We start from the raw sequence: 23252 nt of genomic DNA on the forward strand, positions 1-23252 counted from the left end.
GAAATGTCAGAGCAGGTACATGGTTAAAAGTTCATCTACATTTTTCTAAAAGACACTATGGCCAGGGGAAAAAGGGATAGCAAGTGGGTTAATAAATTTTAGAAGCAAATCAGTCCTCACCTCTTTTATAGGCTATTTTACAGGTACGTTACATACAATAGACATAATCTTGCAAGTCTATTGTAGAAACATTCGGCACACTTCTGGATTGTGTTCTTTCTCTCACAAGAAAGCAAGGCTATAGTACCTTCTGTTTATCACTCTAACCAGTACAAAATCCCCATTTATCAAATTTATTTTTGCCACCTAGAAATGCCTTTTGCCACAGGCCTGGAAACAAGATTTTATAGTCACTAGGTATGAAAGATCAAGCAGTATGTTTCACTCCCTTACGCCTCTTCCTGCTTTTACAATTTATGTATCTGGGAGTCCCATCACAGGGAATGAGGTACAAAATCCCATTTTATTAATACAGCTATTATTTTCACATATGTAGAGTAATAATCTTACTTCTTCCAGTCTCATTTTTCTAGTAAGGAAATGAGACACAAAACAAATCTGCTGGGAATTACATCACCAGTTATCTCAGCATGAAAAGCGGAGGGAATGTTCAAGCAACATTATAAGAAACAGAATTAAAATTGGAAAGGAATTTATGTACACATTATATTGTTAGTAGTCTTAGTTAATACTTCGAGGTTTATAGTCATAGCACCATTTTGTTTGATAATTTACATTTTAATGAAACATTGACAGTAGCCGTCTTAGAATATTCTAGTATTTTTCCGTATTTACCTTTAATAAACAACTTGGATGACATTTTTTGAAATGCAATGGCTATGTAATCCATCTAGTAGCCAAAATGTTGGAGTTGATGTTTTTTTAAAAAAATTCTAACAAGAAATCAGAATCACCTTACACTTTTTAAGTATAGAAATTTAAAATTAAAGCAAATTACAAAGTAAAATGCATCAAATATGACAATGCAACCCTCTAAAAAATTGTTCTTTTGCATATGAATGAGTACCTGAAATACCACAGCTTATCTACAGTATATGGAAATCTGCTTATTGTGCCATAAAACATGTCATCTACTGAACCTAGATAAGAGTTCTGATTATTTAGTATTTTGTTATTACAGTACTAAACATAGATGGAATGAAATCAAGGGAAAATTTGTATCTTTCATTGTTTACACTCTGATTCAGCAGATGAATGTATATGCGAAAAAACCATTGATTATAAGATGATTCAAGTCAGTGGTATTCATAAAAATAAATAAAACCAACAATCTGTGCTGTCCAAACACCAGGGTTGACAACATGCATATATGTTAAATTTAAAGAAAATATTCCTGTTAAGCTCTACAGAGTTTAAAGGTTAAAAGTATAAAATATAAACTATAATTTCAAGATGAATTTTACTTTGAAGATTCTTTATACTGTATGAATACATTTTAGAACTCTGCTTGATATTTTGGTTATCTAAAAAAAAAAAATCAGCTAGCAGCTTTGGGGTGTATGTCTCGTTATTTATCTGCATAACTCCTATATAAGTTATGCATGGATGTTTGGTGATTATACTCCCTGAGAACATGGGTTTCACAAGCTTCATTTTTAGAAAGAAGGAATCCCGGTTAAGGTAAAAAAATGAGTAAGAGAAAGAGCAAGGTACGTGGGAAGGGGGAATGATAAAAGTGATTAAATAAATGCATTCAAATTTTTTGCATTCTATTACACATTCTGTACCACTGCATTTTCCTGTTTCAAAATAGTCCTTTCTAAAAGAAAACTAATTTCTAGATTAATAATGGAAATATCTTTTCTGGTTGATATATAGTTCCCTTATTTCTGAGTCATGTACCTCTTCAAAAATCAGGACCTTGGCACCTAAACCACAATGTTACACTTTGGTATTAAAAATAAATATTTTCCAGCCATTTAAGCAATTTCTTGCTCAATCATGGTTTCACAAAATGTAAACACTTTTGAAACTAAGATGTATGTATCTTTTCTTGCTCTAAAGAATTCAAGGGCTGCCAAATCTACATGTACAAAAAAAATAAGAGACTCATATGTAAATAAATTAGGGAAGTCCCAATAGTTGTGCATCGTTCATAACTCAATGTGAATTTCACACTGAGCAGCATTTCACCATTGGAAAATAAAAATAAAATTTTTGTTCATACCACTGCTTTGTTTGTGTTTACTATATTAAAACTTTAATTGCTTTGTTGCCATTGTCTGAACATCTTTGGCTGAGACCAGGTTACTGCATAGCATAGCTGATTTTTCAAGTCAGTTGATCTTCAGGCTCCTCACTTCTATAAAAGCAGTTAAAATCACTGAATACCATGTGTGACAGTGCAATCTGTTTCAAACATTGATTTCTAATAGCATACAGAATTGTCATCCTAAAAGTTATTAGTATAACAAATTTTCATTTGCATTACTTTAGAGAGGACTAGGCAACTGTATATACATAGAACAGTATGATAAAAGTACATATGAGTTGCAGGATAGATATTCAAAATAGTTAATCATACATTTTTATCATTATTAGTTTCATTCCTTATACTCCTATAGGTTATGTATTTGAAAGTATCATAGTATGTAGACTAGATAACCAACTTACTGACACGTTAACCACAGAAACTAAGAAGTTCTCTTGTGAACAGGGTCTGTTCAAACATTTTGGGTCTTCAGTCTATGGTTGTCAGGTAATTGGACCTCATTTATACAAATACAATTCTTTGACCAAATAAAAAATCATTAATTTTTTTATAAGGTTTTTTACAGCTTCTTTCAGTTTATGAGCTGGTGCATAATCAGGATTGTTGGAAAGAAAAAAAGGCCAAAAAATTTATTTGTCAAACACCATAAAATTAATGAAATTTATTTTTGACAAATATTCAGCTAGTGCTACTCTTCTACAGGAGTATTGCTGCGTACCGGTATGGAGAGGTGACAACCAAGTAAATAATATTTAATAAAAGGCTTTCTCACATCTTTTCCAAAGGTTGCTAAAGAAATAGGCATTAGGGGTGTAATCTCAGTCCCACTGAATTTACCAAAAAACTCTGGAGAAGTCCCACAGGGCCAGTATTTTATGACTTCAACTTTTAAAGCTTGGACTGCTCTACTCCCAAGGCATTTTTAGTTTTTTTTTTTCTTTTAGTTTTGTCATGCACTTCTTTAAGGAGCAGGCCACTCAAATGAGTGTTCTAACGTATTTACACCCATGTACATGTGCATGCATGCACACCCACAGCCACAGAGTACTTCTGAAATTAAATGTTCTAGCAGCCTAAAGAAAAACAAACAAAAAACCTCCTCAGTCTTTGATGTCCTTTGTTAAGGGTATTCTCTGCCCAGCCAGATTTCACAAGCATTTCCATTCCAACCTTCCCAGCACTCACAATTTCCACAGCTACAAACACCGTTGCCTAGAACAAAATGAATAAAGGGCAATTACCATAATTGAAATGTACTACATTAAAATGTGTTTTATGGGAAGTAAAAAGCAATGCTAAAGCAGTAATATTGTTCCTTTATTGTTCCCCCCACCCCCTTTTTTTTTTTCTTTGGAAGAAAGCAATTACTGTACCATTGCATTAAGAAGCCACCCCTAACCTACACTTACAAAGCATTAATAGCATTCTCTCAATAATTCCATCAGCAGAATTGCAAATACTGTAATTATGCCACTACTATTTGTACCCAGCTGTTGAAGCTCAGTGTTCACACTGTACCTCTAGGTACAAGGAAAAAACAAGATTACTTTTAACTGTTATGCAGAAAGAAAAATATATAAAAACTTAAAACCAGAATAGCAGTAAAAGCATCACTTTGAACATGAAAAACTTCAAACCTAAATTCTCAAAAATGCTAAACAAATAATATCTCAAACTGTCTATTGGATGGAAAATGTGTTTGCCCTATTTTGCAGTGGGGAAACATTAAGCATTGAGACCCATATCTTCATTTTATTTCAGTGTTTTTCATGACTCCTGGATGCTCAGTTTGAGACCCTTACAGCCTGGGTTTCCAATGTGAGCTCCTCTTCCAACTTACTTTATGAAGACCCGTGAATAGCCACTGCAGCCAAAGATAAGGCTTCCATTGCCTCTATACTGGCTACTTGCCCCCGGAAAAAGACCCTTACTAACAGGGTTAGCTGGAAGACACAATTTACTGGTGTCAGCCCTCCCACTCTCACTCTAATCGGCTTGCAGATTTCCTCCACATCTAATAATTGCTCGGTAAAGATTTTCTAAAATTAAGATTTGTAACAGGAAGCAGCCATTGAGTTAATTTAGCAATTCCCACGTTGCTTCTTGTCACTAGATTTGTCATGAGGGTTTGTTGGCAGCCTGCCTGTTTCTGTCTGCATCTGCCACCTGAACTCTCAGACAATGTTAAGGTGAAGCTGCTTTAATCACTAGCCATCACATCATAAGAAAAACTGTCAGGTATTTCTGCCTCCCACTGAGAACTGTCTGATTGCCAGGAAGCTTTGTTAACCCACAGAACTATGCCTCTCACCTACCAAAGATCATCATACAAATGAATTTTGTCTATGACTTAAATGCATTATACACATAGGAAGTCCAGTAAGAGAACAAAAGTTAAAAATATCTCATGATCACAGTGCTGACACTGTATATCCTTTGCCAAAAAGCAGTAACTTGTAGTCTATTACAGTGAAAATTGTTGATGGATTTCATAGCTGGCTTACTTATTTAAATTCATACTCAGGCTTTCAACTGTTCTTTCAAAACCTTAAGTTGATTATCATGCTGCACGAAGAAACAATTATAGCAGGTTTGAATAATCAGCAAATGCACTTCCTCTGTCAGTGGAGAAAGAAAAAGCTGGGCTTTGTCTCACATAATTCCCATCAACACAGTTTGTTTCTTGGAGCAATTAAGTGTTAGCCTGTACTGCACCTGTGCAAATGAGACCGTCATGTTTGTCACAGTCTCTGTCATCACATTCACAGAAATCGCCTGAAATGTACCATTCCTGTGGTGAACAGATGCACTTTCCACAGTGGCAGGAACCTGAAATCACAAAAATTATTACTCGCAGTCAAAGAGCACTGGCATTTTCAGACTAGAAAATAACATCCCCAGACACACACCTGCACACATACACACGTGCACATATGCACAAAATTGCTGCCTAAGAAGCTCTTGCATAAAAGAAAATAATCAAGCTAAAAGCTTTTTGAATAAAGCATTCTTTTAGCATGAGTTAGGGCATGGTGAGATGTTACTACTAATACTTTGATTCTACTATTTCACTTAATCAGGACTCACATTTTGAAGCTTTCATTTCAGAGACCTACAATCAGGGCTGCTCCTCCTAGTAACTGTTCTTTTTATATATACCAGAAAAGCTCAGATTGTCCCTGACCCACTATTACTGAAGGCAATAAAATCACAACCAGGAAGAAAATGGCCCTCCTCATCTAAAGCCTTTAGAGACAAGTCTACAAAAGACCAGAGGTGCCTAAAACTAGCGTTTAGACCCTCAAAATCCTCATCCACAAATGAAGCTGCTCCACCTTCCATGGAATTACTAAATATTTGCTCTAGGTCAGAAAGAGTTTGTGCACTTAACGGTGGTTCAGCAGTTCGCTCATTCTTGCAGAGTAGCCCAATGCTCCTTGTTGGGATTATCCAGGCTCCTCCTCCTCAAGGACATCAGGTCGCACCCCCACAGGCAAAGGAGGGACTTTGTGGTGACATTCGGCTGTAACCCACCGAGCACCAGAAACCTCCCTTTAAGGGAAGACTCACAGACGTCCCTGCCTTCAGGAGAAGGTTCATGGCTCTGAATCCTGGAAAGGAAGAGTTGCTCACAGGCAACCATGTGCCAGGAAGGCTGCAGCCTGAGAAGGGTGTGAGAGCACCTTTTTTGCAACTAGAAATGCCACTGGGAGATGGTAATTCCTCCTGGCTGATCCCAACACCAAGCTGAAGAGAGCTGTTTTTTACAGCACCCATCCTAAGCTGCCTGACCCTATACAGAGTTCAGACACTTAAAAGCCAAGGTGAGGCACTTAGTAACTGCTGAGCAAAAACCCTTTTGTGGACCTACCCCTAAAAACTGGTTACAGCATAAATCAATACAAAAATCTCAAAACCTAAATAATTTACAACAAAGAACACACATAGTTTTCAATTACAGGAAGTGGATTTTAAAAAAACAAAAGTCACAAAAGCTGTCGACCTTTAACGGAACATGATTATAAACGAGTTAGATTCTGTTGAAAATCCCACCCTCCTGCAATATTTCCAGAATTATTCCCATACAAAGTCACTAATGTGTTTAATTCAGTATTAAAGAAAAATATATAGAAGGAAGCTTGTTCATGTCAGAATATAACCTGAACAGAATTCATGGGTTACTTAACAGTGCCTGAGACAAAGTGTTCAAAATGATGTTTTTCCATCTTTTCTTTCTCTTCAGTGAGCTCTGTGTAAAACCCATAATAAAAATCCAACTACACCTTTTCTTAAAAAAAGTGGATCTGTCAATACGAACAAATTTTCCCTAGTTTTTTCCCCTAAATATTGAAGTGTCTCTGATGACTGAAACTTAATTCTTTAAAACTTCAGAAGAGCCTCAGCAAACTATCTATTTTTTAATAAAAATCTAAGTAATTTAATGTTTATTGTAATCTGACAAAAAATAACTCATTGCCTAATTTTAGAGAAATGCTCTAAAGTTTTAACTTGTAACATATGGAACATGCAAATATAGGAAGAGCTAGTGATTGGAACATTTGGGGATGGGAGTATTTGGTTAAGCATCTACTTTTTCCATTAGTTCTGAGTACTGCTTACTAAGCCATGGGCACAGAAAATACTGACATTCCCTACAAGGATAAAAAATGCCACTGTATAAAAAGGCAGCGGAGGATAGCATACATATCGCATGGTCGCTGTATAAGAGATACGCTAAGACATACTTGAGGGTAATTCAAACCAAATGTCTCTGTTTATCCAAACTACAAGGTACTGACAGCTGAAAATGACGAATAGTATAAGAATCTTAGTGAGCAGTTAATAAGAGCACGACATTGTAAGAAACCTGAAGTGATTCTGCATAAGCAAGCACTGATGCTGCTACTGAGGGATGCCCATGATGTTTAAAACTATTTTGCAGAAGATACAGCAAATTTAAACACCAAGTCAAGCAAGGAAGATCAGGCTCCATAACGTAAAATCTGTTAGGGAGCATGAAAGTATGAAGTCTTTTCCCTGAACAGAGCATGCTGCTCTGGGAGGCTCCTCAGTTTAATTAAAATGAGTCTAATGAGTTGCAGGGTGTTCCCTGGGATCCCAGCCAGATTGTCTGGGGTGCGATTTGGCTCATTACCTAGTCCACGTCCTGCACCGTTACAGTAGCCATCTGCAGCCCTACATTTCCTGCCAGGGAGGCAGCAGCATGGTGGGTGTTGCTGTTTTCCTTGGGAAGAGCTTTTACTACAGGTGGCATAGTCAGCGAGCCAAGATTTTGAAAACAATCCAGGAATGTGGATGGCCAACTTTTCTTATATTAACCAAGTGCAATTTTCTGAAAGTGTTCCACAGTTACCTGCTGAAAACCAGGAGTCCTTATTCTATTAAATCCTACACACAGAAACCCAAGCTGCCTCAATCCATTATAGTGCTTGCATATCTTGGCTAGGTCTCCAGCACCAGCAAAGACAGAATACCCACCATTACTGCATGGGTTCAAAACTCCCTTTTATTTGACCAGTAATGGTTACTTATTGCTCAATGTAATGAAACAGAAAGAACAGTTTGTCATTTTGGCCTCTGCACAGTGTTGTCTGGCCTTTGGCCAGTCACATTAGCTAAGAAAAACATAGTGGGTACTGAGTAAGGTGTGATTTCTAGATACATATTTAAGCATCAAAAATAGATTTGCCTTAAAAAAAAAAAAAAAAAAAAAGCAAACAAACAAAAAAACCCAACAACACAGGAGAAAAAACAAAAAAAGATAAGCATAGGTAAGCATAGAAACAAGAGTTATAAATGATTAGACTGTCTTCACCTGTGATCCCCATCCTGCTCAGAGAAAACACAGGAGACAGTTGCCTCCTTGGATGTTCCTTAGCCACATACTTCTGAAAGTCACCTTATGTAGGCATTTTTCGGCTGGGACAAACTCTTGTATACGACCGGCTGTTCCCACAATAAAGCTGCTATACTATCTAATTTGACACTTTATAATAAAAAGCTTTATTATATTGGCTGTCCTCAGGGCAACCTTCCATCACATTGGAAGCTCACTTGTGCTTGGGAGGCCAGGCTGGAAACCCCATTTAAATTTCCTTTGCACTGAAATAAGTTACCAAAGGGACAATGGAAATCTGCCTGATGCAGAAGGCTCCTAGCTGGTTTTACTATCTAGCAGGTTTCTCACCTGTCTAGGTAAGGAACATGTATATGTACGGAGGAATGGCATGTCCAGTCCGGAGTAAGTGCATTCTAGTTTCCAGCTAGTCCCACCACCCGTTTTTGTCTATTCTCTTCCAGACATGTTATATACAAAAATAGGCAGTTTGCACTATGGGGGAGCTAAAAAGCCCTCTTTCCAGTTATGCAATTTCCAAGCCTGAAGGACTGTAAGGTAAGAACCTAGCAGAAAAATTTCACATAATTATCAAAACTTTCTAAATGTTATTCCTCCCTGTGGCAATTTTTTATAGCTGGACTAAAGCTGATGCAACCACCTGTATAAAAATTGGTAAGTGAGAGAGTCTGTGGGATTCTGTCATGGGGGCTGCAGACATCTGCTTTTCCTTTGCTGCTGTGTTGGGGAGGGGGTGGTTAAGTATACCGAATGCTGCTGTTAAACACTCTCCTCCATTTACAGTTGCCTGAGATATTACATTTGCCACCTTGCCCACTGCAATGTTACTGCAGGTAGTGTCCCTGTCCCTCAAACTAGATGGAGCACTAACAGTTTATAGTGTACAGCTGTTAAACACAGACCATCAGATAAACACATACAGGGAATTATATGCTGTTAACAAATTGCACAGGAGAGGAACACTGCTAAATGTGTGTGGCTGCAGTGGGTGTTCAATAAAATGGATGTAAGTACATTACAGAGCCAAATATAACATCCTTTTAATAATAGGTGCCTTTGAAAGAAAGGGTTACTAAACAGCTTGCTGCCATGCACATTAGTCTTCCAGAACATGATCAATTCTCCTCTGGTGGGGCACTGACACAGGGTAGCTCAGCTGCCAGTTCTTACCCTTCCCCGAGCATAATATGCCATCCGCTGACTCGCAGAGACTTCTGCTCTCCTCCTCCGTCATGTTGCAGTTCCTTGAATGCTGGCACAACTTTCCAAACCATCCATCCTGGCAAATGCATCGCCCGCATGAGCAGGTACCATGGCCTGTAATGACACCAAGGTTGGTTACGAGCAAAACAAGCAGCAAGTAGTGACTGTGGTCATGACTGAGATCATCTTCAGACCTCTGCAGTGTGAAGTACATATTATGGGGTAGATGAGCAGATAGATGGACAGCACAGCTTCCCAGCAGGGTGGCCGCTTTCAGTTCTCTCATTCTTTTGTTAAACAGGGTGCCCTAGTGATGTGCAGAAAAGCATAGGCACGGCCTCCCTCATCCAAAAAGCTCAGCATCAGCTCAACTTTATGGGATGTTCCCTAATACAGCGTACTGAGGACAGACACAGCCCCCTTCCTTCCTTGTCTTAATCCTGCATCCCAATGCTAAAGTCTCACCTGCAGATCCCATACTATCACCTGAAGAAGCAAACCCCAGCACAGGGCTGAGACCAGAAAGGCACACAGCAGAACAGTCATGGGAGATAAAAGCTGCAGTCTCCTCCAGCAGCCCATTAAGGCTGGTTATCTGCTGCAGTGCGTGGAGCAGCTGATGTGCAAAGCCTGGACTCAACATACTCTGCAACTACTACAGATTAACTCATACAGTACAGAATGAAGATAATTCCCCCAGGGTCTCATGATCTCACTCCTGATACTGTAGTGAGAAGCCAAAGGAGGAGCAGGAAGAAGGAAGAGACCAGAGCATTCTCCAGTGCACACGCTTCTATGACCCCAAGGCAGGATTTTGAAGAAGAATGGGCAGGCTACCATGGTGGGCTCTCTCCCCAAGACAAACAGATTTCAATTCTCAGATCAAGACAAGAAGCCTGAATGAGAGGGAAGGTGGACAGGCAGAAGAAAAACAGTAGCAAGGACACAGCTATCAAAAGGTGATGAATAATAAGGGGTGGAAATAGGGGGAAATGATAGGACAGAAAGAAAAGAAAAATGAGAAAAAACTTAGAATAGAGGGCAAGTGGAGAGGAATACACTCTGAAACATTAGGGGAAGAAGGACAGGGAATAACAAGTGAGGGAAAAGTCAAAGAACACGTGTAAAAGATAGCGCCCAGAAGCTATAATCAATGTTTAAAAAGTGGGGGTGGGTGGTATAGATTACATAGATTTTTTGAGAATTATGTGTACAAAGATTAATAAAAAAGGAAAATATGTTGAATAGTAAACTGAGTGGAAAATCTGGCCAGGAAGAAGGGAAGTGACAAGAATATAGAAATGGAAAATAGGAAAAGGAAGTAAAGAGGGTCTCCCAGCCATAATTGCATTTCTAAACCTTTAATAATATTTCTGCTGGGATGGGTGTAAGCTAATCGGTTTACTGGGCTTAAAAGAAGCAAATTATACATACCAGTGACTTTTGTCCTATCCTATGTAGGACAAGGGAGTGAAAACAACAGGACTGAGATAATTTGGGAGCATGGGCTGGGAAGAAGGGAACAAGCAGTATCTGGCAAAACATTGAGCTGTAGGATGCAAAGAAGGAATCCAGCAGTTTTGCTTTTCTGAATTGTGGACTTTTCATGAGGCAACAGTGCAACCTGTCATTGTAAACTAGGATGCAGCACTGGTAGAAACCCAAAGGAAAAACAAAGCTTGTAGTTTGCTTTAAGTGGAAATCCTGAATATTTTACTGTTGGCCAAATGCTTTACTAATTTAAATTAGAAAATATTTGAAGCTCAAAAATCTTGGAGCTGTTATTTGCAGTGATCTAAACATTCAGAATAATTTTTGTACTCCAGACTGTGTATTGATCTTTGTTTTTAAATCTTATTACCTATACAAATTTAAATGCTCAGTAACAATGACACAGTCTTATTATGATAGTATTCTTACCCACTTCTGCAAGTGACATTCAGCAATTATACATTTATACCTATGCATTTAATATATATCAAATATTACAAATTGAGAACTAGCAACAATAGAAGCTTGATGCCACTTCAGCTTCTGTGTTAGACTGGGAAACAACTATACCACAAACCAAAATACAAGCGGTAGAAAACAATATATACTTTTCCAAATGCTCTTTTCAGGCAGATGGCATGCATTATCTACATTAACTTACTATAGCTAAGCTTCTGTCAGAACATTTTTATCTGCCTTATTTATTTTTAATTAATATCATATAGATTAGATTTGAGAATAGCTCAACCATTGAAGAGCAAAATATACAACTGGATGTCAGTGTTGGAAAACTATTTGGGAAGATACAAATGCTTGTACGCATTTTAGCAGCAAATAGTAAGAAATCCATGCTGATTCACTGAGAAAATAATTTCATATAATTTTTTTTATGCAGTCATTATGATTTACAGAATGCAGAGACGGATCATGTAAGCCTTTACACAATTCAAATAAAAAGGTAATGAATAATCTATAAATTTACACCAAACATTTAACAGTTTACCACATAAAATTTTGACATGCATTTTTCTGAGATGACCATTCCTCTCCTTCTTTGTGCCATATAAATCCTCAAAACATAAATGATTCTTTTGTCTCACGTAATCCATTTTACCAAAATAATATTTACTCCTTGCTGACACTAGCCTCGGCAGCTGCAGCTCTATGGATGCCTCATCCATCAGGGTGGTGAGTATACAAGTGCTTAGCCCAGTGCTTTTTAACCCCTAGCAATCTTCTGTGTGTGCTAGCCTCTGAAAAGCTGCTTTACACAGTTTAGTTGTGTATATCCTCCTTGCAGAGGGTCTTTGCATTTATCTGAAGATGTCCAAACAAGGTGACTAAAATGAAGGGGCAAAACATTATAAACTGCTTTCAGTTGAATGTAATCAAATTACATTCAAAGTGCCCCAGTTGCATTCCAATGAATCCCAGACTCTCAAAATTATGCACATAAGCAGCTACAAAAAGGTGTTACTCTTGCCCATAGGTCTTTTTAGATCTGAACATAATTCCTTCCACAGAGGAGAATAAAATTCAAGAATACAGTAATCACAGAGCAAAGGGAGAAAGATAAATCCCGAACTGAAAAAGTCCAGCCCAACTGAATTGGCTAACATGATAAAATACTGATGTAACTATTCAGTTTAAGCAGATTTACTGGAAAGTGTTAGCCTATCATCAATTCAGATTTAACACAAAACTCAAAATCACAAACAAATTGCATATTGCAATGGTTCTGAGACTATAGCTCTTCATTCATAAAAATCTGTGTTAATGAACATTTAAATATATAGCAAAGTTTTAAACATTAATCTCTAATCAAGAAGAAAGACTGTGATGGGAGAGAGGCAAAGGAGAGAAAAAGATGATGTTAAAGATACTGCCACTTTGTTTAGAATTTTCAATAACTCCCATAACCATAAGATTTAAATGTGAGATATGAATGCAGCAACAAAAAAAAGCTGTGACAGATTACCAGCAGAGGTCCATTATAACCCAAATCAACCCAAATCAAACCAGACAACAGAATGAATTATTTCTTACCATGCCTTGAAATAAAACTGTGTGGTTGTGGGAAACGTAGTTTAGGACTACTTATGGAACTGTTGTTGGAGTTCCCAAAAAACCTGCATGATAATTTTCTAATACAAAAGGCACCATTACATGGGAATGTCAACATAATGAAAAAGATGAAGTACTCATTGCAGAGGAAGCTGGTTCTTATTTATAGACTAACTGATTATAAACAGATGATGTTCATGAAGGGCAAACTGAGGCCAGGCCCAAACAAAATTTGGCACCTCAAGAGAATAAGTTCTTCAAATTGATATAACTGGATGAAAAAAAAAATTTAAAAGTATACTAGGAATATGAAAATCTTAATATAATGCAGGATCTCTGATTTAGAACAATACACTAAATGAAACAAATATTTCTCTCTGTATTTAAATAGAAACAGGAATTTCCATATTTTTTTTTGTTACAGAACTATGATAAATAACTTTCTATATTATTAACATAAGAGAAAATTAAACAACATCTATCTGAGAGAAATATTTCTAAGTGAGCATGCTTCATTAGCCCACCCAAGTATGCTAAAACAGATGTTAAAACATTACTGGATCACTGAGTTTTATTTTTATTGAATATCTGGAGAATGCCATAAGACTGGCACAGTTGTGGTAACCACAGTTAGAGAAATCTAACGTAAATGTGAAGCAAAATCCTGATTGTCTATTTTATTTTCATAGTAAGTCACTTAGCATTGTCCAAGTCTAATAAAGGTGGGCTGTGGTGTCAGTTTGAGCAACACAGCAGGCAGGCAGTTTAGCAAAGCCTTCAAGTGAAACACTGTGGTGAAGAGGGCTAATGCCATCCTCGTATGCATATAACACGAGAGAAGCGAGTACGAACATAAATTAGTAGGAACATTTAGAGCACTGATGGGATGGACATTAATTTCCTGTGACTCACTGTGATAGCCACGTTTGAAGAGATTTTGAAAACTCTGGAAGAATCCCCAAAAGTTCCAAAGAAAGAACTCAAAGAGCAGAGAAAATTGCTTGTTGAAAGAACTTCTAAGATCTGTATTTGCTTAGCCTATTGAAAAGAAAAAAGGAAAAAAAAGAAGGGGGAAAAAAAAAAAAGGCTAAGTGTCTTAGCAGGATCTGAACTACCTTCTTTGAATATACTTGAATGGGGATACTCAAACTACCAGAGAAAGACAAAGCAAGAACCAGAGAGAAAGGCTGATACTGACAAATTCATTTGAGAAATGAAACAGCATTTCAAACAAGGGTGATGACTACTGAAACAAACGTTCAGGTGGTGTTGGCATGGGCTGCGCATGTCTTGGAGTCTTCAGAGCACCACCTTCTCAGAGGCAGGCTTTAGTTGCATGCAGTACCACAGACTTCAACATAGAGGTATAGTGTAATGGCTATTTATAACCTAATATACGAGGTTCAATGTATAACCCCCTCTTGGATTTGCAAATACCTATTAATCAACCTAAATGTCGATGCATTAGCAATTAATTTACTGCTCATTTCAACAGAAAGATTCAATTAAAGTGCTTTTACAAACCTAAATCATATTTCATGCTATCTGAAAAGCTAAACAAGCTACATTATCTGTGCATCTATGTAAAGCCTCAACTTTTCATACACCTGCACAAGTGTTGAGGTGACCAGGACAGAAATATATAGTGCATTTAAAAGAAAAATTAGAAAAGTAAAATTAGCTAAGCAAAACCAAATTAATTTAATGCAGAATATACCATGCAAATTAATACCTATACTGGCTACATTAATCACTCTCATATCTAACTCAATATCTACTGATCCTTTTGAATTTATCTGTTGCTTCCCCTGAATGTCTCTCAGAGCTAGGATGAAAAAGTAGTTAAGTGCAAGGACACAGACATTGAATCATTAACTCTTTATTTAGGGTTATCAGAATAAAACCCTAAATCACACTAGCCTTATGTCAGGCAGACTGACTTCTCCACTACCTAATACAGTCATTATCACTTTTTTTAGCTTCAGTTTTACCCAGCAAGCATGTGTTTGAACTCTTTTTTCCCAGGAGAATCAACTGCATGTTTCAATAACTAATACCATAACAAAAAAATCTCTATTAAATGGTATAAAAACGTTGAAGTTTTTTACATACAGTGAATTCTGTAACAATTATACGTATTTCAGATTCCTCAGTCAAAAGAACATGGTCCCTGCTCTAAAGACTTTGCAGTAGAAAAGATTAAAAACTTGTTAGGTAGGAAATAAACTATTATTTTAACATAAAGGGAACCACAGAGAAATTACTGGTTCAATTCAGATGCCTAGTGCCATTTGACATACCCTAAGATATCTGGGACATTCTCATGACGGTGGCAGCTATGCAGGCATCCCTGTGTCCTTGTGGAGCCAAGTTAGGGTCAGACAAGGGTAGCCTTGGGCATCAGAAATCATATAAGATGCCTAGCTTTAGGCAGTTGAAGATTTTGAAATAAGGTCCCATGTAGTTTGAGAAGCCATAGTAGCATCAGGAGTTGAATTCATATTTCTGAATTTTTAGACCAGTCAGTGCCAAAAGCTGTCTTCAGCTGGGGCATGGGCTAGTATTATTTTTCTCTGCTAATGTGCATTTAGATGAGCTCGCCAAGCCACTCTCCATAATTTATCAACAGTCCAGGCAAACTGGAAAGGTCCCAGAAGATGGGAAGTTACCCAGTCTATCCTAGCCCATCTATAAGAAGGAGGTTCTGGGAATCTACAGGCCTGTCAGTCTAACCTTGGTGCTGGGGAAGGTTATGGGGCAGATCATCCTGAGTGCCATCACACAGCATGTACAGGACAACCAGGTGATCAGGCCCAGCCAGCATGGGGTTATGAAAGGCAGGTCCTGCTTGACAGGCCTCATCTCCTTCTGTGACAAGGTGACCTGCCTAGTGGTTAAGGGAAAGGCTGTGGATGCTGTCTACGGACTTTAGTAAAGCCTTTGACACCATCTCCCACAGCATTCTCCTGGAGAAACTGGCTGCTCGTGGCTTGGATGGCTACACTCCATGCTGGGTTAAAAGCTGGCTGGCTGGTGGAGCCCAGAGAGTGGAAGTAAATGGAGTTACGTGCACTTGGGGGCCAGTCACAAGTGGTGTTCCCCAGGGCTCAGTACTGGGGCCAGTCCTGCTTAATATCTTTATCCACTATCTGGACAAGAGGATCCAGTGCACCCTCACTAAGTTTGCAGATGATACCAAGTTGGATAGCAGTGTTGATCTGCTTGAGGGCAGGAAGGCTCTGCAGAGGGATCTGGACAGGCTGGACCCAATGGGCGGAGACCAGTTGTATGAAGTTCAACAGGGAGAAGTGCCAGGTCCTGAACTTGGGTCACACCAGCCCCACACAGTGCTACAGGCTTGGGGAAGAGCGGCTGGAAACCCACCTGGTGGGAAAGGGCCTGGGGGTGCTGGCTGATGGCCACCTGAACATGAGCCAGCATTGTGCCCAGGTGGCCAAGGTGGCCAACAGCATCCTGGCTTGTGTCAGAAACAGTGTGGCCAGCAGGGCCAGGGCAGTGATTGTCCCCCTGCACTCAGCACTGGTGGGGCCGCACCTCGAATCCTGTGTTCAGGTTTGGGCCCCTCACTGCAAGAGGGACACTGAGGTGCTGGAGCGTGTCCAGAGACGGGCAACGGAGCTGGTGAAGGGTCTGGGGCACAAGTCCTGTGAGAAGCTGCTGAGGGAACTGGGGTTGGTTAGCCTGGGGAAGAGGAGACTCAGGGGGGACCTTATCGCTCTCTACAATTGCCTGAAAGGAGGCTGTAGGCAGGTGGGGGTGGGTCTCTTCACTGAGAGGAATGGCCTCAAGTTGCACCAGGGGAGGTTTAGACTGGATATAAGGAAAGACTTCACTGAAAGGTGTTGAAGTGTTGGAACGGGCTGCCCAGGGAAGTTGTTGAGTCACCATCCCTGGAGGAATTTAAAAACACATACATGCGGTGCTTAGTGACATGGTTTAGTGATGGACTTGGCAGTCCTGGATTAATGATTGGACTTGATGATCTTAAAGGTCTTTTCCAGCCTAAATGATTTTATGATTCTATGATGCTATGACTTTAGGTATACTGGAGAGTTACATAAATGTCCTATATATTTCTGTTTCTGTGAAGCAACATTAGTGCAAGAAATGAGGAAATTGTCTGACAGCAACTACACCATAACATTAATACTTAGCTTTGTTTAATGAAGCATATCATTAATCATAACTCTCATTTTTGTGGTTATGGTCTTATTGGTCCTCATAAGAACATGCTATCTGAAAATACCATGTTTCTGCTTTACTGAACAGATGACAAAAAATGATGTCATTTCTGATTTCTGCAGTATGGACCTAGAACTTTCATAAAAAAGAATTCACAGTTTCTGATGGTTTTCTTTATTATATAATAACACAGTTATTTTTATATATATATATAAAATAAGTATTTGTATGTCTTATAAACCACAGCTTTTCCGTTGTTCTCTGCCAATACACAGACAACACTGGAAATCTTAAGACTGGTGTGAATGACATATGAATGGAAATGTGTAGGTAAGCACCAGAAAAAACTCCAGAATGAGGTTAAAAACATGACCTGCATTGATAGCCAACAACATTAACTGCAGTAAAACTGAAGAAAGTGTTATTGTGTCATAATAGAAGATTTGCACTCTTATAAAACAATGGTGTGGTGACTTTCATGATGACTTGTCAGCAGAAGACTGTGCACTCAAACAACAAAGGATGTCAACACAGACACAGCATAAAACTTGTGTCATTCCTTTCCTTGTGAACCCAACAAGAACAGCATTGTCCTGGGAATGTCAAAAATGAGGAAGCACAGACAGCAGGCATCAGACTTGCCTGAAACTTACAGAGATGAAGGTGAGCAAAATTGTGAGCCAAAAGGATCATTGTAACTGTGTGGTCCTAAATGATATAAAATATGTGTCTAAACCCCAGTTTGTCAGTCAAGATGAAACAAAAAGACCTACTCAGAACTTGATGGGCAGCATCTCTTGTCCATCTGTCACACACAAGTTATCCTGACCAAACTACTTAAACCCAGACACTTTGATGCTTGTATGTGTGTGTGAGAATGCAAGTGAATAAAATCAATGAGAGAACGTGTCTGAGTAGTAAAAATTAATTTACTTGGGGAAGTTATAACAAAAATATTAACTTCCCCTCCCATAAAGTCTCATGTAGTTTTTGCTGCACTAGTTTTCTACAGTTAGAGGAGAGAGAGGTGTGAAGGTGGACCTGCATAAGGAGGGATTTAAGGACATAAGGACAGCATTTCCATCAAGAATAAATCAGCTCCTCCAGCTTTTACAAGCCTTTATACTACAACCAGAATCTCAAACTAATGAGAACTAATGCTTTTTACCAAAATGCATTGGTATAAACAAACAAAAATATAACTGCATTTACTCTTTGATGTGAAATGACATAACACAACTGGATTTCCTACAGTGTTAGGATTGTACTTTGATGTGCCATGGCCAAAAAAAAAATCATTAAAAAGTCATCAAAGTGAATTTGCTCACTTGAAAATAAATTAACCAAACTCCTCAAAGTATTCTATTGTCCCTAGTCACCAGTCAAAGAACAAAGACTGTCACCCGTCAATGAACTGGCTTACTGGGGTGACCAGAGACTTAGTTGTTTCTTGGTGTTAAGGACAGTGCAAATATGCAGGTCTAAGTATTAAAGGTCTCATTGAAGCTAATTAATTGTGGCCCACTATATGAAGCACAGACTGAAATACTGACATAAAACAAAATGGAAGGATCCCTAGAAATATGTAAGGGCCTCCCGTGAGTTACCCGTTACAAGTTTCAACCTTTGCTATTGGCCCTAGTGATGAACTTGTGTGGAGCTTCAACCAATTTTTTACATTTTTTAGGGCTGTGTTTTTATTGTAGCGTTTTTAAGCAGCATAATCCTGCACCAACCAGTAGCATGCAGAAAATCTGAAAGGACTTCTGTTTTATTCCTTCAATGTTTGCTACTTTGCTGTGACAAGAACTCACAACTAGGCCAATAATGGTCCAGAGAACAAATCAAAACAAATGGAGTTAAGAGCACTATCAAATCAATTTCAAATTGATCTTTACTGGTGTTCTGAATTCTTGTTGCCTGCCTGCCCTCTGTCCTGAAAGAGAACAGAACATAATGGACAACAGTCAGCCCAGCGAGGCAGAGCAGCCAACAATGGTATCACTGAAAAACATGACTGGACACAGCAGGGGGTCAAATAACGCTTAAAAGCTCAGGCTGGCAGCACAGCCATAACCTCAGAAGACAGAGAGAAGTGTCTTTCATCAGGATACTGGCAAACCTGTGATCCTCCAGTCATATGTGTGCACTGAAACCACTTAACTTGCACATGAAAGACCTGAAGAACCAAGTAAGCCAAATAAAATGTGATGTTAAATATTGCTGTGGATCAACACTGCAGATATGCTCAGGCAATTCTTACATCATTGAAAAAAACTGAACTGCAGGGAATAGGCCTTTAGGTAGAACATATCTATCTCAAAAAGACTGCATTAGATACCTGCTCCAGCCATAGCATTAGGTCTCTTTACAGAGGCACAGACAAAGAAAGGGGAAAACAAAGGAAAGAACTGGCAAGTGGGTCAAGAGAGGTGAGCCTCTCCCTCGAGTCTCATGAGACCCAACCTAGAGTACTGCATCCAGTTCTGGAGTCCCCAGTACAAGAAAGTCCTGTTAGAGAGGTCCAGACGAGGGTCACAAAAATGGTCAGAAGACTAAGAATACCTGTCCTGTGAAGACAAGCTGAGAGAGCTGAGGTTGTTCAACCTAGAGAACAGAAGGCTCTGGGGACACCTTATTGCAGCCTTTCAATATTATAAAGGGCCTTTATAAAAAAGACAGAGAGAGAGTTTTTACCAAGGCCTGAAGTGACAGAAGAAGGGGCAATGGTTTTAAACCGAAAGAGGGTAGACTTAGCTTGGACATAAGAAAGACATTTTCTACAATGAGGGTGGTGGGACACTGGAACAAGTTGCCCACAGAAGCTGTGGTTGCCCCATCCCTGGGAGTGTTCACAGCCAGGTTGGATGGGGCTTTGAGCAACCTGATCTAGTGGAAGGTGTCCCTGCCCATGGCAGGGGGGCTGAGCTAAATGATCTTTAAAGGTCCCTTCCAACCCACACCATTCTATGATTATATGATTCCATTAATCCACTTCTAATAGCAGAGTGCTGTGGAACCTATGCCAAGTCCTCCTGCAACCTCTGTCTTTCTGGAGACATCATGTCTCTATTCCTGGTACTGCAATGATGGACAGCCAGGTTTTTAAGTGAATGACTCACTACAATCATGGAGAAACATGGTAATAGGGTCTCACTCAGTTGTACCCTAATTTATCATATCTTTCACCTCACATATTTCTACTGTCTCATGGACAGCTGGTCTGGAAAGCAAGCTATTAATCAATCTCTGCTGGTCAGAGGAGGCCAGTAACAATTCTTATTCAAATCATTTAGGTTGTCATTCACATTTCTCATTTCAGCATGCATTTAATCTGAAAACACTGGTCTTCCTTCCTTGTGCTTACAGGCACTCAGTGCTCACTGTCAGACCCTGCACATTCAGAGTCCAGCTTACCATTCTCTGAAGGCAGAGTTACTAGCAAGGGCTTATGTCCTGACAGTGATTGTCTAGGTAGCAATAGTGGTAGAAAAATAGTAATGAAAAGAGGAGAAGGAAAGAGGAAGGAATAAGCAGTTCAGCAAGAGATATCAAGGAGTTCAGGCTGAGATGGAAGCGTGGACAAACCCAAAAAGGAAGAGAGAGAGATGTATAGGCCATAAGTGCAAACCTGATAAGAGAAGTTCTGTGAATAGGTAAGTTGCAAAAGAGGAAAGAAAGTAAGGTTAAAGTTGGTAGAATCTTCTAAGAAGGGAGATATATGAAAAATTGTATATCAAAGGAAAAATGGAAGCATTCAAAATATTATCTCCAGGATAGAAAGTGATAGTCAAGCAAAACATCTGACAATTACTAAAGAGTAGGGCTGAAGCTATCTGTAACATCAGAGACTACAGAGGATCTGAAAAGTTTAACAATGACAGAAATTCCTACATTTGGTCAGATACTGTGGGAAGAGACATTTCAATGAAAATGTTGGTGGAAGCCACAGTGAAAGTGGTCACAGTGAAAGATGAAGTCACAGAAAATGCATGAGTAAATGGCTCATATTATGAGTCTGAGCATGAGGGAAGGCAAAGAGAATTCATTTGCTAAATGGTGAGTGAACAGAAAGCTGCCATTGATGGGGACTGAAAATAAACGTTACTGTACTTAACACTTCACCTAAGTATGTGCAGCCTTAAGTTATTGGGGCGGGGGTGGTTACTTGAGGCAGGTGGGTCAGAAGGACAGGTGGACTCTGGATGGTCAAAGAAAATCAGATTTCAGGACCTGCCAGCAGAAAGAAAAAAAAAAAAAAAAAAAAAAAAGGGGTGGGGGTGGGGTGTTGGGAAGAGGCAAAATGAGGGTAGGAGCCACTCCAGAGCTCCAGCAGCCAAGAGAAGGAAGAGTGGTGTGTGGAAGAGAACTGCATGATTAGTGAACCATCTACGTTTGTTAATTTGAATCTCAGCACACTTCACATGGAAGAACCAGACAACTGTAAACAAATAAACACATCTGTGGTATGAGAACGTAAACAGAGGAAGGGGAAAACAGTTCCTGGCTACAAAAGAACAAAAGCGGATGGAATTGTGATAACATAGGAACATGCTTCAAGGAGTAAATTACAACCAAATCTAGAATAACCCAAACATATCTCAAATTATATTTAGAAATATAATAGAACAAGAAATAAAATACCACAAATATGAAAAAATAATCTGCCAATTATTTACCACTGGAATCTCAACAGATTTGCTACAGAAACCCAACAACTTTTGGAGGATGGTATTAGTAGTGGCATGACTTCAACTTGGGAAGACTAAAACTCTAGAGACCAGCTTCACCTCACCAAGTTCAGACAGCTGTGAGTTAGCAAAGATGCTCTAGTTTCCCATGAGGCACTTCAAAGGTCAGCTCAGATCTTAGTGGATCTAATCATCACCTTATGCCATGCTTCCTCCTCTCCTTTTACTTACAAGAAAGACCAGGACAACAGGATTCCTGATTTGGTGCTTATTCTAAGATTTTGGGGAAAGAGTTAAGAATAAGCACAGCTCCCTGGAACAGCAAAAATCACAGGGTGGACTTTCTGAAGTCCTCTCAAAAGATGCTTCGCAGTGCAATTTCAAATTGCACAGTCACTTGAATTGCGTTTTCCTATATAATTCCTTTAACCTGCAAAGAATCATTAATAACTAAAGTATCATCTGGAATGGAAGTGGAAAAATTTAGCTTGAGACTACAACTAATTTGTAAGTTCATGTGCTTTCTATTTTTCCTATTTCTTGTTTAAAAATTAGGAAAATAAGCTTAAAGCATATTGTTTTTAAATTGATTAATTTATTTATTTCTGCCATTCTTTTTGTACAAAGCTATTTAAACTAAAGGGGAGAGTTTATTCAGGTAATAGCGTGACCTAGCATGTCTCCTGCACAGTAAAAAATCAGACACTGGTTCTGGGGTCGAGGGAATTATTTATTTGAGGTGCCCTAGCCAGCAACAAAACCTAAAATTATAACTGCACACTTCCTAATAAGGAAGAATGGAATTTTTTTCTATAATTTCCAAAAGGTGCAATATAATTAGCAGCATTAACACTGAAGAATTGTCATCGAATAATGTAAAATATGAATGACATAAACGGAAGAGATATTTTTAACCATGGAAGAGGATGAGTTTTGGTTCTCAAGTACTTAATTTATAACAAAGATGACCCAGCTTTTCAGTGCTCTTAACTGCTTTTATGTCCTTTATACAAAACTAAATTTCAAATTATTCTTTTTCGACAAATTCATATTATTGAATTACACTGAATAATATAAGCTGCTTTTATGGCTAGTTAGACATTCAAACTTGAATTTTCCATATATGCCTACATTCTGCACGACAAACACCTCGAAGAAATATTCTCTGTAGCCAGAATTTTTCATGTACACAAGGATTATGAAGCAATATATGTGGGGGTTTTCCTCGTATAGAAATAAGGAATATAATAAAATGTGTCATTGCTCATATCAACTACTTTATTAATACTAAGAATGGTCATTTTCAAGATAAACCAAATAAAATCTAGAAAGAGAGCATTTAAGACAAATACTACTCACCTGGTTTTAAAATACCATAAAGTATGCATACATTTACATACCTAAACCAAACTTGAAATACTGCTTAACACCAACATACATTACTGAAAAATGAAACAGTGAAGTTCTCACTGTCAACATGAAAATAAAT

The 23252-nt window shown here is 38.6% G+C and overlaps 1 protein-coding gene across 2 annotated transcripts in view; it reads right to left on the reverse strand.

Annotated features, from left to right (window-relative positions):
• Nucleotides 1–337: 337 nt before the first annotated feature.
• Nucleotides 338–23252, reverse strand: part of ITGBL1 (integrin subunit beta like 1) — a 145268-nt gene continuing 122353 nt past the window's right edge. For both annotated transcript variants that reach the window (XM_055803050.1, XM_055803049.1), the window contains 3 exons: nucleotides 9282–9428; nucleotides 4949–5062; nucleotides 338–3445 (listed from right to left, as the gene is read on the reverse strand). In XM_055803050.1, coding sequence (XP_055659025.1) covers nucleotides 3354–3445; nucleotides 4949–5062; nucleotides 9282–9428 — 353 coding nt within the window. In that variant the 3' untranslated portion in view covers nucleotides 338–3353. The remainder of the gene's footprint in view (nucleotides 3446–4948; nucleotides 5063–9281; nucleotides 9429–23252) is intronic.

Source organism: Falco peregrinus, chromosome 4 (genome assembly GCF_023634155.1).
Source record: "Falco peregrinus isolate bFalPer1 chromosome 4, bFalPer1.pri, whole genome shotgun sequence".
Taxonomy (NCBI): Eukaryota; Metazoa; Chordata; class Aves; order Falconiformes; family Falconidae; genus Falco; species Falco peregrinus.